This window comes from Cricetulus griseus, chromosome 8 (assembly GCF_003668045.3).
Source record: "Cricetulus griseus strain 17A/GY chromosome 8, alternate assembly CriGri-PICRH-1.0, whole genome shotgun sequence".
Taxonomy (NCBI): Eukaryota; Metazoa; Chordata; class Mammalia; order Rodentia; family Cricetidae; genus Cricetulus; species Cricetulus griseus.
The window spans coordinates 57,587,287-57,599,923 of record NC_048601.1 but is presented as its reverse complement, the minus strand read 5'-3'; the positions used below and the strand labels follow the sequence as shown (position 1 = coordinate 57,599,923).

At 47.5% G+C, this 12,637-nt stretch overlaps 1 protein-coding gene across 1 annotated transcript; it reads right to left on the bottom strand.

Moving 5' to 3' along the window:
• Nucleotides 1–6,086: 6,086 nt before the first annotated feature.
• On the bottom strand, nucleotides 6,087–12,330 carry LOC100757258 (C-type lectin domain family 4 member K). Its single transcript, XM_027428532.2, has 6 exons — nucleotides 12,246–12,330; nucleotides 12,041–12,157; nucleotides 10,031–10,405; nucleotides 8,798–8,949; nucleotides 7,222–7,340; nucleotides 6,087–6,442 (listed from the first exon to the last, which is right to left on the bottom strand). The coding sequence occupies exons 1-6, from the start codon at nucleotides 12,328–12,330 to the stop codon at nucleotides 6,292–6,294; spliced, it is 999 nt and encodes a 332-aa protein (XP_027284333.1). The 3' UTR covers nucleotides 6,087–6,291.
• Nucleotides 12,331–12,637: the final 307 nt, after the last annotated feature.

The window sequence follows — 12,637 nt, the reverse complement described above, 5'->3', positions numbered from 1 at the left end:
TGTGTGTGTGTGTGTGTGTGTGTGTGTGTGTGTGTGTGTGTGTTGTGTAACTATGCTGGGAAGGAAAACTACATAAGATCCAAGACTCAAAGTCTCTGACTATTGACATTTTATCTCTTGTCACTTGAATGTTGTCCTGGAGTGTGGGGAAAGGCACCCCTTCTAAGTCAGTCCGAAGCCCTACCTGAACCCCAGCAGGGTCTGCCAAGCCCCTCTCTCTGTGGGGTGGGGAACCACTGGCAATGCCTTCCCAGGTATCTCAGAAAGAGGAAAGGGCTGGTCTTGGTTTCTATTTCCCCAAACACAAGAAGAGTCAAGCTGGACCAACTCAGGAACTATTTTCTCTGACATCCTAAGGAGTTAAGAGGACCTGGAAAGCAGAATTTGAGGGCTACCTTGTTCAGCGAAGGGCACAGTCTGGGCAGGAGAGGGACATCATTCCACAAGCTGTGACCGTCAGGTGTCTTGGGCTTGCTCACCTTCCCTGTTCTCACCCCTCACTCCAGGGTCCCAGTTCTTGCATTTCCCCCAGGAACCCCATCTGAGGACAAGGAATCCAGGATGCTGTTCTGTCCTTGCTTGGAGGTTTCTCTACTCTCAGATAAAGAAAAGCGAAGGGGACTTCTGCACATCGGCATGAGGAGCATTGTCTTCACATTGGTTTTTTTCTGTTACCACCGCACATTCCCGGGGGCTTACTTTTAAAGGTTCTCAAGTGTCTGTTCCATTTATTCATTTGTGTGTATGTGCGTGTGTGTATCTGTCTGTCTCTCTGTTCACTAGAGATTGAATCCAGGACCTAGTAATAGTAAGGACTTTTTGCATAGTAAGTGCAAGCGAGTGTGAGTGTTACAGTTCTGGAGTGGCAAAGGGACAGCTCTGAAGGCTGGAGCTGCAATAGGACAACTCTGGAAGGAAAGGTATCCTGACTTGTGAGGAAATCAGGCTATACCTGGAGTTGGGGTGTGGTGGGGGATGGTCTCCCTGCAGGATGTAGCAATCCTGCTCCTCTCCTAGAGAGAGACAGCCACTACAGCTAAACTCTGCTCTGTTCCCCTAAAGGAACATCCTAGTAGAGCTATCTGCTTCTTCTGCTGTAGCCCAAGATATTTCTTCTTCTTTGCTCTGCTAAAGGGGAAGTCCCTGCAGAAATGTATCCTTCTCCCGGCATCCAGCAAAAAGTTACTTTTTATGCTCAACTCCCAAGGGAATGTCCCCGCAGATGTAACTTCCTTCTGGCTTTTCTGGCAGCGTCCCCTAAGGGACTATCTCAGCAAAGGTTCTTTTTTTTTCTGCTCAGCCCCACTAAGGGAACATCTTAGCCATATTTCCTCTGGTCTGCTCCAGCAAAAGAAGGGCTTCATCCAAAACTCTTTTAGGAAAGAGATTTATTTGGGAAGGAGAGTGGCTGCCTCTGCCAGGGTGGGAAAGGACAGCCTGCAACTGAACTGGAAGGGGACTTTTTACTTAGGGCTTGTTGGGGGCGAAGATTTTCTGTTCGGGGATTAGTTAGTTTTCCTGCTCAGGAGTTGGTTTTCTTGTTCAGGGATTGGTTGGTTTCATGTTTCAGTTGGTCAGGGGCAGAGTTGTCTCTGGTTTTAGAACCAAACTGAGTTTCTTTCACTGGCCTTTTTAGGTTTTTAACTTTAGTATTGTGGCCATGGTGTATTTCTTTCACTGGCTCTGGGTTCAAAGTCAGTGTGCTAGATTTCATGTTCAATGACTGGTTGGTTTATTTGGTTGGCCCTTTTACCCTACAGTAAGCAAGTATTCTGCCACTGAGACAAACATCCTGTCTCAGAAATAGGTGAGTTCAGCAACTATCAGTGTGCAGCTTTGAACATTGACGATGTCAATATAATAACATCTCAGAATGGGTGAATTGACCTAGTAATGGTGTGGTCAACAGCCGATGAAGGGAAAGACCCAAGCAAAATTCCCATAGAGGCCTGTGCATGCTGACATGGCTTCCAGCTTCAGGTATGCATGCTTAACGTTTGCCTTGGCAACATCCTTTCTTCCCCATGACACTAGCCCATATGACCATGCTGGACCAAGACTCACTACTAGGAGTGAAAACTATATGGACCCATAGCACCAGGCCTTGCCCTGACTTCCTCATGGCTTCAGAGACAGCATGTGACCCAGCCCTGAGTTTTTCTTTGAACTGTTAGAAAAGAGATGCTCTTCCCTCTGATGTTGTAAGGGCTTCGGGACTATGAGATCTCAGAACTGTGTGAGCTCAGGAATGTGAAGGCTCAGGGTTATGAGGGGTCAGGGCTGTGAGGTTGCTGGGTCTCCATGACCTCCACACACACACACTTGTGCTAATTAAAGAACCTACAGCATAGCTTTCCCCATTGGTTGCCTCACTCATTCCTGTGGTATTTTCTGGTTCAGTTTCTTTTAGCTAGAAAAATTATGATTCCCCCAGCTCATCTCTACCCACAAGAAGCAACCACAGACCCCTGTTGCCCTCCTCTACACACCAATGGTCAGTCTAGCCGTGTTTACTCAGCAAACCAAACCTGACACAGAACAGCAGAGGCTTCCCAGACACATATGCTCACAGTCCAGGGGAGAAGGACACTTCTCTGCAGAGTTCTATGGAGTGACATTTGGTAGTGCAGCCCTCAGGAAGGCTTGAGGTGGTGAAAGATTTTAGTTTGCTGAGAGAAAAAGTTTCCCACAGGTCTTGGCCCAGGACAAGGAAATTGTCCCCAACCCGAGGGCAGACAAACAATCCTTTTTGGGTCACACCTGGCCAACAGGCAATCGGGGACTTTCTAGGGTACATTCTGTGGTTTTTTTCCTTTGTAGAAAAGCAGGTCACACCTGGGTGACCACTCTAACATGAGATAATACTTTGTAATCAATCACTTTGTGCCCCTTGCCTGTATGCTGATCTGCGGTTTTTTTCCTATATAAGGAGCTTGCACACCATGCTGGGGTGTGCAGCTTTCCCCGATATTGCTGACACCCGAATGCGCATTCGTTCAATAAACCCTCTTGCTTTTTCAGCTCTTGGTCTGGTTTCTGAGTCTTGGGGGCTCCTCGGGATCCTGAGGTCCTTAGGGGTCTAGGGGTCTTTCAGTAGTACAGAGAGGTATCACAGGAAGGAGAGAATGACACCCCACCCAGATGATCTTGTTCTACTGAAGGATTTACCAGGCTAGCAAGGAAGGGAAACCCATGAAGTGGATGTTATGGAATTCGATACCACCAAACCACCAATTCAGATTATACTTATCCAAATTTATTAAAACTTCTAACAGGGCTGAAGACTCTAACTCAAATCAGAGGCCAACAACCCAGAGGCAACTGATAGAAGGGTTTTTATTTATTTTTTTATTTTTATTTTTTTCTTTAGGTTTTTTGAGACAGGATTTCTGTGTGGCTTTAGAGGCTGTCCTGGAAGTAGCTCTTGTAGACCAGGCTGGTCTCGAACTCATAGAGATCCACCTGCCTCTGCCTCCCGAGTGCTGGGATTAAAGGCGTGCACCACCACCACCCGGTCTCAGAAGGGCTTTTAAAGGCAAAATCACAACAGCTCTTCTGCTTGGTTAAGATTATATGGTCAAGGTGACCTCAAAACGGTACTTGAACATCTACCTAAGTAGGTTACACAAGCCAAAATTCAGCAGTTAGTCATAGCATAACAGCAGATGGTCACACTGTGGCTGTACATTTCTGGGTGGAAGTCAAGGAGTCAAAGTTGCAGGGAACTTAGCTTCCATGAGTTTGATTCAGAGACAAAATGGCTATTAGGTAACAAGATGGATGCCTAGCACAAAATGGAGTTTCTTTAGCCATCACATTGAAAACTGAATGGAAGGCAGCTGGTCCCATGGTGGGGTTGTAGTCAGATGGGGAGCCTTTCAGCCTTTCAGCAAATGGGGACCACAGGTAAGATAAGGAGCCTCAGGCTGAGGACTTTGAGGTCCTGGGAGACTCAAAGATGTCCTGACCAAACACAAGCCCACAGCCAGCGTGGTGGTAGACACTTTTAGTCCCGGCAGGAACAGAGACAGACTGATTTCTGTGAGTTACAGATCAACCAGGACAACATAGAAGGACCCTGTCGAAAGAAAGAAAAAAAAAAAACAAAAAACCTTCACCCTCCTCATGCAGCAGTACCTTGCTGACTGCACTGAAAGGGAATGTCTCCTCTAAGAATCCTCACTAGAGGCCAGCTCATCCCTCCTGCATTCTCTCTGCTGCCCCCTGTTGGTGGCCCCTGTTTTCAGGCCTTCGTCTCAGGATTCCAGCTTTTTTATCTGGAAACCCAGCCTCTGTGAAGAATGAGAACCTTGACAAGTTTCCCCTGGGAGCAGAGCTAGAGAACAGAAAGCTGACTACCCAGGAGCTCCAAGAAGAGACTTTTATCAGACTGCCATACTTAGTTCACATAAAAACCGAAGAGAAGCCCTGCCAGTGGCTATTGGCATTTCCAGGGCCAGACACCCTTGTTCTTTATTTTTTTACCCTCTGACTTAGTGTACCCCAAGATTAAATGTTCTTTCAGGTTCACAGTGCCCCCTGGGAATGAAAACATGCATTCCAGGAAAGACTTTGAGCCAAGAGGTGTTTAAAGTAGAAGAAGACACTGTCTGCACAGGGCATAGCAAGGGAGGGATCACAGAATAGAGGAAAGGCAGGAGGGGACTGGACATGTGATAACCTGGTGTTATGAGGATGGGAGCTGAACCCCGCAGCTCAAAAGAACACAGAGGACATGCCAGCCCAGAGCTGCACTGGGTTAGCTCACTCAGGAGAACCTGGGATTCAGACTTCAGAGAAAGTGGGTAAAGAGGAGATGTGACCAAGAACAGCTATTCCCATGGAAAACAGCCAGTGCTGCTAAACAGACATATGGGAATTGAGGTCTCAACCAGAGAGGGCTTCATAGCAAGATGGGAAGAATCACTTAGTTATCCTGAGCACACTGCGCCCTCTCCCAAAACAGGATCCTGTGTACCAGGCTGGCCTCAACTCACTATGTAGCTGAGGAAGACCTTGAGCTTCTGATCCCCCTCCCTCCACCTCCTCTCTGCTGGGATCACAGGTGAGCACCACTGCACCTGTTTGTGTGGTCCTGCAGGTCAGACTTGGGGTCACTAGTGCCAGATGAGCACTCCATCCACAGAGCCACACTGCCAGCCTTCTGATGTGTTTTTCTATATTTGTTCTTTTATTTTATAATTTAAACTTTCAGGACTGAAGAGATGGCTCATCAGTTAAGAGCACTTATTAATCTTTCAGAAGGCCAGAGTTTGGATGTCAGCACCTATATTGGGTTGTTCATAAACATCTGTAACTCCAACTACAGGGGATTGGACACCCTCTTTTGAACTCTGTGAGAGCCCACACACACACACACACACACACACACACACACACACACACACACACACACGTCAAAAAAAGTTAGTCTTTAAATTTTTTTGAAATGGACACATTAAAACATGGAATAGTTACACATGTTGAGAATATGTGGTGGTGCTCTAATGCATGTACAAATTATATAGTGTTTAAATTGGGCTAAACATGTCTGTCTCTTTAACACTGGTCATGTTTGAATGTAGTTTTTATATATATGGTCGTCCAAGGCGTCTTAGAAGCATCAGGAAAACCCTAACAAAATGTTCTGCAGATATTGAGTACTGACCTGCCTCACCTGGGCAGCAGGGATTTCTACATTTTCCCAATGTAGATGGGTGCCATTTGTAGACAGGGGTTCTGTTCCACCTGGTCTAGTAGCCGTTTAGCCCAAAATAAATACACAGAGGCTTCTATTAATTAGAAACTGTTTGACCAATGGCTCAGGCTTATTATTAGCTAGCTCTCTCTTAATTATTAATCCATTTCTATTAATCTAAGTATTTCCATCTGGTCTTATCTTAACGGTGAAGCATCAGGACCTATTACTCCTTCTTGCCTACATGACGTCACCCTAGCAGCTTCTCTCTCTCTTCTTCCCAGAATTCTCCTCATCTCATATCCCCACCTATATTAATGAACAATCAGTGTTTTATTAATCAACCAATAAGAGAAACATATATACAGAATGACATCCCCCATTTAACCCAACCCCCTTCAATTCCCTTCAGGAACAGATAATTCTCACCTAAGACAGATGGACTCCATCCAGGATATATTTGGAAGAATTTTTAAGCAAGAAAAACTTAAGATGCAGAGCAATCTGAGTGTCAGGGAGAGAGGCATCTCTTCAAGCTAGATCACTGTAGCAACACAGATGTTGAGCTCAGGGCCAGGCCTGAGATCATGGGATCATGGGATTGCCTGGATGAAGGGTCGCTTACAGATGAAAGGGAACTTAGAGTCACAGGAAGCATCATTCCACGCCTGGAGGGAGGACACCCTGATGTTGCCACAGTGCTCGTTGTTCCCAGTATTGTTGGGTTCACCTGGAATCCAGAACCTACCAAGTGAGAAAAACAAGGACACTTTGTGCACCTGGCAGAATGCTTGCCTAGCACGTAGGGAGCCCTGAATCAGATACACAACACCATATGCCTTTATCCCAGCACTCAGGGGGTAGAGGCAGGAGGATCAGAAGGTCAACCTAGGCTACATAGCAAGTTTCAAGCCAGCCTGAGATACATGAGATGCTGTCTTAAAATAAGTTACATAAGAGGCCAGAAAGATGATAACTCAGTGTGTTACTGGCAAGCAAAACTGATGGCCTGACTCTAATCCCTGGGATCCACACAGCAGGAAAGAACCAACTTGGACCAGTTGTTCTCTGACCTCTGCACACGTGTGCCATGTGCTCCCACATATACATCATGTAGACACAATAAAATTAAATAAAAAATACTGTTGATGAGATACTTCATTCCCAGTTTCCATCCTTGGTGACAACACTACAAGGTTTTGTTTCCAAACATAAAAAGATGAGTAGACCTTCAACCCTAAGCCTCTTACTGTGCCCCCACCCCCTTCTCTCAAGGCTCTCACAATCCTATATTGCATAGGCCTGGACTTGGGTCAGACCCTCACCCCACCTGGGCAGAAGCTCTTGCTGCCAAGCCCCATAGGACATGCAGGTTCCTAAATGGCCTCAGGTGACACCCAATGAGCAGCATTAGTTAGCTGGATGTCCACTCCAGTGCTGCCATGTGCTAGGACAGCCCTGTGTTCGTGGGAACTCACCACCAAACAAAACAGTCTGGTAAGGAGGGCACAGCAGACACTCACCTTTTACTTTGTTCCTTGTTGAATAACGTCCCATCCACCCAGTACCAGTGCCCTTCAGTCCCTGCCTTGGTGAGACCAATCCAGCATGGAAGCCTATCTGCTGACTTGTAGAGAAACTCCTGTGGGGAACAGAGTAAGTGAGGGGACGCCAGCTGCCCACCACACCTTGAGTACCTACCCGTTGGGTACTCTTCACTAATGCACAGCAGCAGCCCTGAACTTCACGGTGCCCCCACAAGATTTGCAGCATCTTCTCTCAGTGTCTCTATGACCCTGCCTGCAGCCCAGAGCCCACTTCCAAGTTCTAGCTGCTCATTGCTTACCAGCTAACAAACTTGAACCTTGTTCTTTCTAGTGAGGTGTCAGAGAATAAGGGAGACACAGCCTGCCAGGTGTAGCAACAAATACCTGTGATCCCTGCACTTTGGAGTCTGAGGCCAGAAGATTGAGATTTCAAGGCCATCCAGAGTTACATACCAAGACCCTATCTCAAAAGAAAAAAAATAAAAAACCCACAAAATTCAGCTAAACGGCAGACAAGGGACATCAAGGGGATGGCCTGAATGGTAATTCCTAAATTACATGAGACCTTAATTGTGCCAGATACTAGAAGACCACCTATGCCTCCCTCCCTCTTTTACCCTCCTAGGCAGGCACTGTTTCATCAATTCACTTAAGGTGAGGCCTGGGAAAAATAAGTCATCTCCCCAAGGCTCCAGGACACGTTTGCTGACAGACTACGACACTTGGCTGGTACAGACCCTGGGTCTCTTCTGCTTCACTTCTCCACCTCCCAGATCAATGAGACCAGTCTGCACTCTGTCACCAGGAAGGAGGCCTCCTGGGTCCTGGGGTATCGTGATGTTTCTTTTTTAATGTTCGTGATGTTTCTTTTTTCTGGCGTGTGGAAAGAGCGCCCCCTCGCGGCCCTCCTTGAAGCTATCAGTTTTGTGTGACTGGCTCTGGCAGAAATGACGTGGTAGAGGGCAGGAGATTTAACAGCCAGTGACGCTTACTGTGGACATGTGTTGAAATAAAGAATCCTATGGCTTAGGTCCTTGATACCCATAACAAACAAATCATTGCAGTCTCATGCAAGATGTGTAATATACATGAGAAATAAACCTGGGGGGGGGGGCACTAGAGAGATGTCCCAGCGGATAGGAGCACTTCCTACACAAGCATTAGGCTCTGAGTTCACATCCCGGCACTCATATAATCCCAGCCCTGGGAAAGACAGAGGCAGAGGATCCCTAGGACTGTTTGCTGGCTACCAATCAGTGCTTAGGGAATGAGAGACGGAGATACAACAGGACATTTGATGTCCTCCTGTGGCCTTGACACATGCATGCTTCTACACACACACACACACACACACACACACACACACACACACACACACACACACACACGAGAGAGAGAGAGAGAGAGAGAGAGAGAGAGAGAGAGAGAGAGAGAGAATAAATGAGCCTTCATTCTTAAGTCATGGACTGCTAAGGATTTTTTGTTACTGCTGCAAACTCCTGCCCAGCCTCTCTGATGTGCCGCTCACACAGTCTGTGATGATTGCACTCACTTGCTCCGATTCTGAGGTCACTGAGGTCAGATGAGCATCCCTAGAAATGCAGGACTGCTCCGCGCTGTACCAGGTCTTGGGGGTATAAGAAAAGTAATATAAGTTCCCCCCGAAGTACTTCCAGCCTCGGGACACCATCTCCAGAATGTCACCTGGAAAACAGGGGCTGAGGTAACTGCGATGCTCCTGGTTTGCTGCATTCTGACTGGGCATGGGGTGTTCAATGGGATTCTAGGGACAGCAGTGAATGGATCCAGGGTCTAGCGGCCCTTAGGTTCCTAGTGTCAGGGACTGGGGACACTCTGTTGGAACCCTGAAGATCTGAGGCTTGTGGATAGAGCCTCTGAGGCTGGAAAAGGTACAGTGTCAGGGAGGGGAGACTGTGAGAGGAACGCAAGGGACCATTACCCTGGGCCCTGGCTCACAGTAATGAACTTCATGGGGAAAGACAAGACACAGGCTTTGTGTAGCATATTGTATTAGTAAAATACCACTGTGTGAGCTCAGTGAGAAGCTAGCTCTGGAGTGGGGATGCCTACCCCTCCCAATTTCAGACCCAAGCATGTTTGTCTCAAAGTGCCCTCTAAGGAGAGAAAGGTCTGTTTCAGCTTCCTCAGTGAGTTTCTGCTGGATGTTTGTAGTTCCAGATTTGATGATGTGACCTTCCAGCCATTATTTGTTCTTACCCCAAGGGACCCTCTGCTCCTCAGGGACTCCCTAACAGAAACTCCGGCTGAAGGTCTCAGTGTGGCTTCCCCAGTTGATTTCCGCTGGGTGTTTTGAGTGTCCAATTTGATGTTTTGCTACATCAATCTCTCACCTGTGTATCTGTCTGTCTGCCTGCCAATTCTCTATCCATCTGTCGATTGTTATTCATTCTTTTATTATTAGTTCACTATATATTTAGTAAACTCACTCTCTCAGAACCCAAAATATGGCTCTTCTCCAGACCATGCGGAACTCCAGGTTCCCCATATGGAACATACAGACCCCCGCCCCGCCCCAATGCTTCTGCACTCTGCACTTAAGTGTAGAGACCCAAGCTAGGCCCAGTATTTTCTCTCCTCACTACCCCCAAGTTCTCTCAGACCCAGACCATTGGTAATGCCTGTCCACCCACAAGCCTGTCTCCTGCCCACCCAAAGCCTGTTCCCTGCCCACCCACAAGGCAGCCTGTCACCTGTCTGAGACAGGTAGGGTTTTGCAGCCTGCAGGATGATCTTGTTTACTTACTCTGTCTTTGGAGCAGCTTGTTGACATTCTCCAAGCTGTTCTGCAGTCCTCGGACCTTCGCATTCAAGGCGCTGGACTTATCCAGATCTCTTTGCAGCTCCGGGATTTTGGAACTAAGACTATCAACCTCTTCCCAGTTTCGTGTTAACACACTGATTTGAGCACTGGCTTGCTCCATGATGATCCGCAAAGACAGAATCTGGGAACGCGCCCGGGTTAGGCTTGTGTTCAGGATCTGAATCTGAACTTCAGCCTCCTCCACACGGCCTCTGTCCTTCTCCAGAACAGAACCCAGACTGCTGATATTGTCCGCACGATCTCTCAACATCTGAGCATCGCTCTTCACATCCAATATTTTGTCCACCAACCTGGGATCTGGATTTGAGAAAGTCAAGCAGTCAATTGAGAGGTTACTAAGCCACAGAGATGGGGTGTTGTCTGAAGAAAGTGAACGATGCAGAATCAAGCTTCCCAAAGGACCAATACAGTCCAAGGAACTGCCACCTACTCTCCACTCATTCACTAATGTGCACATGGGTGTGCTATGTGCCACCATGTGTCAGGAACGCTGGGTAACACAGGCCTGGCAGAGACCAAGAGAGCTCATCAACAAACAGAGGGAGAGCCTAGTCCTGAAATGCCTTAGAATGGTCAGGGTAAACTTGGTAAAGGGGCACTCTTCATCACCCCCTCATCATTCTATCACTGAGTCCCCTCTGAGCCTATGAGATAGTCCCCAGCCCTCTGCTGTCAAAGACACAGCCACCAGCTAAGGCAGCACACCCTCCCTTATCTGCCACAAGCTGGTCTATGGCCATGGGCAGGGCCATATCCATGCAGACTCCAGAACACATAGGAGGGGCATTGAGCTATTTCTGCCCTTCCCAAGCCCTGTCTTTCATACTCTACTAAGATCATAGGGGAACCAATAACTATCAAAAGAGATCTGTGGGACTGAAAATGACTCAGCAGGAAGAACAATTACTCTTTCAGAAAACCTGAGTTTAATTCCCAGCACAATTTGGCAGCTCACAGCCATGCATAACCTCAGTTATAGGGAGATGAGATGTCCTCTTGTCTCTTTGAGAGCTAGGGCTTGTGGTATACACACACACACAAGCAAACCATTCTAGGGCATGTGCTGCACATCCATGCAAGCAAAACACTTGCATACATAATAAAATAAAATATGAGATTTCCAAAAAGAATCATATGAAAAAGGCAGTGCTAAAAGCTCGAAACAGCCAAGCATGGTATCACACACCTTAATCCCAGCAGAGGCAGGCAGATCTCAGTGAGTTCCAGGCAGGCCAGATCTACTGAGTTCCAAGCCAGCCAGGGATAAATAGTAAGACCCTGTCTCAAACAAACAGGAGACAGAGGGTGGGGGTAAGTGGAGGAGAAGAGACAAGGCCACCAGTTGAGGATGAGGGTTAGGGACTTGGAAAGGTGTGGCTGAGCATCTGTGACCACGCATGTCAGTCATGAAAGTAGAAACATTCCCTCCCTATACTTTCTAGAGACTTGGCAGAAAGGAGAAAGGTGTGACCACAGAAGAGACTAAGAAGCTTCTAGAAGGGGAATAAGAAGATTCCAGGTAAGGACATACAAGAGAATGAGACTGTCTGGGAGATTTGCTGGCTTGGCCAAGTTCCCTATCTGCTCAATGGAGACAAACTGCCTTGTGGGTGGTCAGGAGTAGGATCCCTCCCACTGTTGGGAGCTATCCACAATGTTTTGAACCAAAGGACCTCAACGCTGTGAGTGACAGGATGCTAAGGGAGGCAAAAGCAGGCATGACAAGCTTGGTGACTCTTTCCTCAAGACTGAAGAGTACCCCTGAGAACAGACAGTTCCTAATGCCAGGCGGGAAATCTTCCAAAAACCCAGAGTTGGAAGGAACAGCAAGTCGGCTTCCAGAAACATCAGGAAATTTCCTGAAACATTATACACTGAAGACACCAAGAACAGCAGCAAAAGGACTGGGTCTCCAGGGACCTGGTGACTTACAGAAAACAGCTTGAAGCACAATAGAGGCGACCAGCACCAATGACAGACAGATGAAGGCCACACGGAGGCTGAGAGGTTTCCTCAGGACTGGAGACAGATCTGGCTTGGGAGGAGGCTCTGGTAGGAGACACAGAGGTTTGTTAAGGATCAGTGAAGAGTGATGGGCAAAGCACCAAATGGGCTTGGAGCAGTAGCTGGCACTTGCCTCGAGGCCAGAGGGAGATGTTCTGCTTGTCCACTGTGAAGTGGGCATCAGGGGCCTCACTCTCCTTCATCTTCACCTCTGGCATGGGAGCTTCTGGCTGTTTGTCTCTCCTAAGGCCTTTTATCCAGAAGGAAACGGGAAATGAGTCGCAGAGCAAGTCACTGTGTCATGCCCAAGTTCCCTGTTCTTGGCTTAGACATTTTACCAGGCTGAGACCACAGCTTCATCCCCTCTCCAAAGATCCAGGCTTTGCAGGGATCACTTGCCTTCTTCCCTGGGACACTGACATTTTAATCATCTAATTCAAAGGTTCTCTATTTCTTTTGTAAAGAGCCCCTAGCCTATCATTCAGTCAACATCTACCCACCCACCATACAAACACATTATGAGCC

Bases quoted from the DNA above. Each gene is read 5' to 3' on its own strand.
- LOC100757258 (XM_027428532.2), bottom strand. From the start codon at position 12,330: ATGCCAGAGGTGAAGATGAAGGAGAGTGAGGCCCCTGATGCCCACTTC. The intron at 7,341-8,797 runs GTGAGTGCAATC...TGTTCCCCACAG, and splicing joins TGACCTCAGAATCGGAGCAA to GAGTTTCTCTACAAGTCAGC. The intron at 6,443-7,221 runs GTGAGTGTCTGC...CTCACTTGGTAG, and splicing joins AACAAGGAACAAAGTAAAAG to GTTCTGGATTCCAGGTGAAC.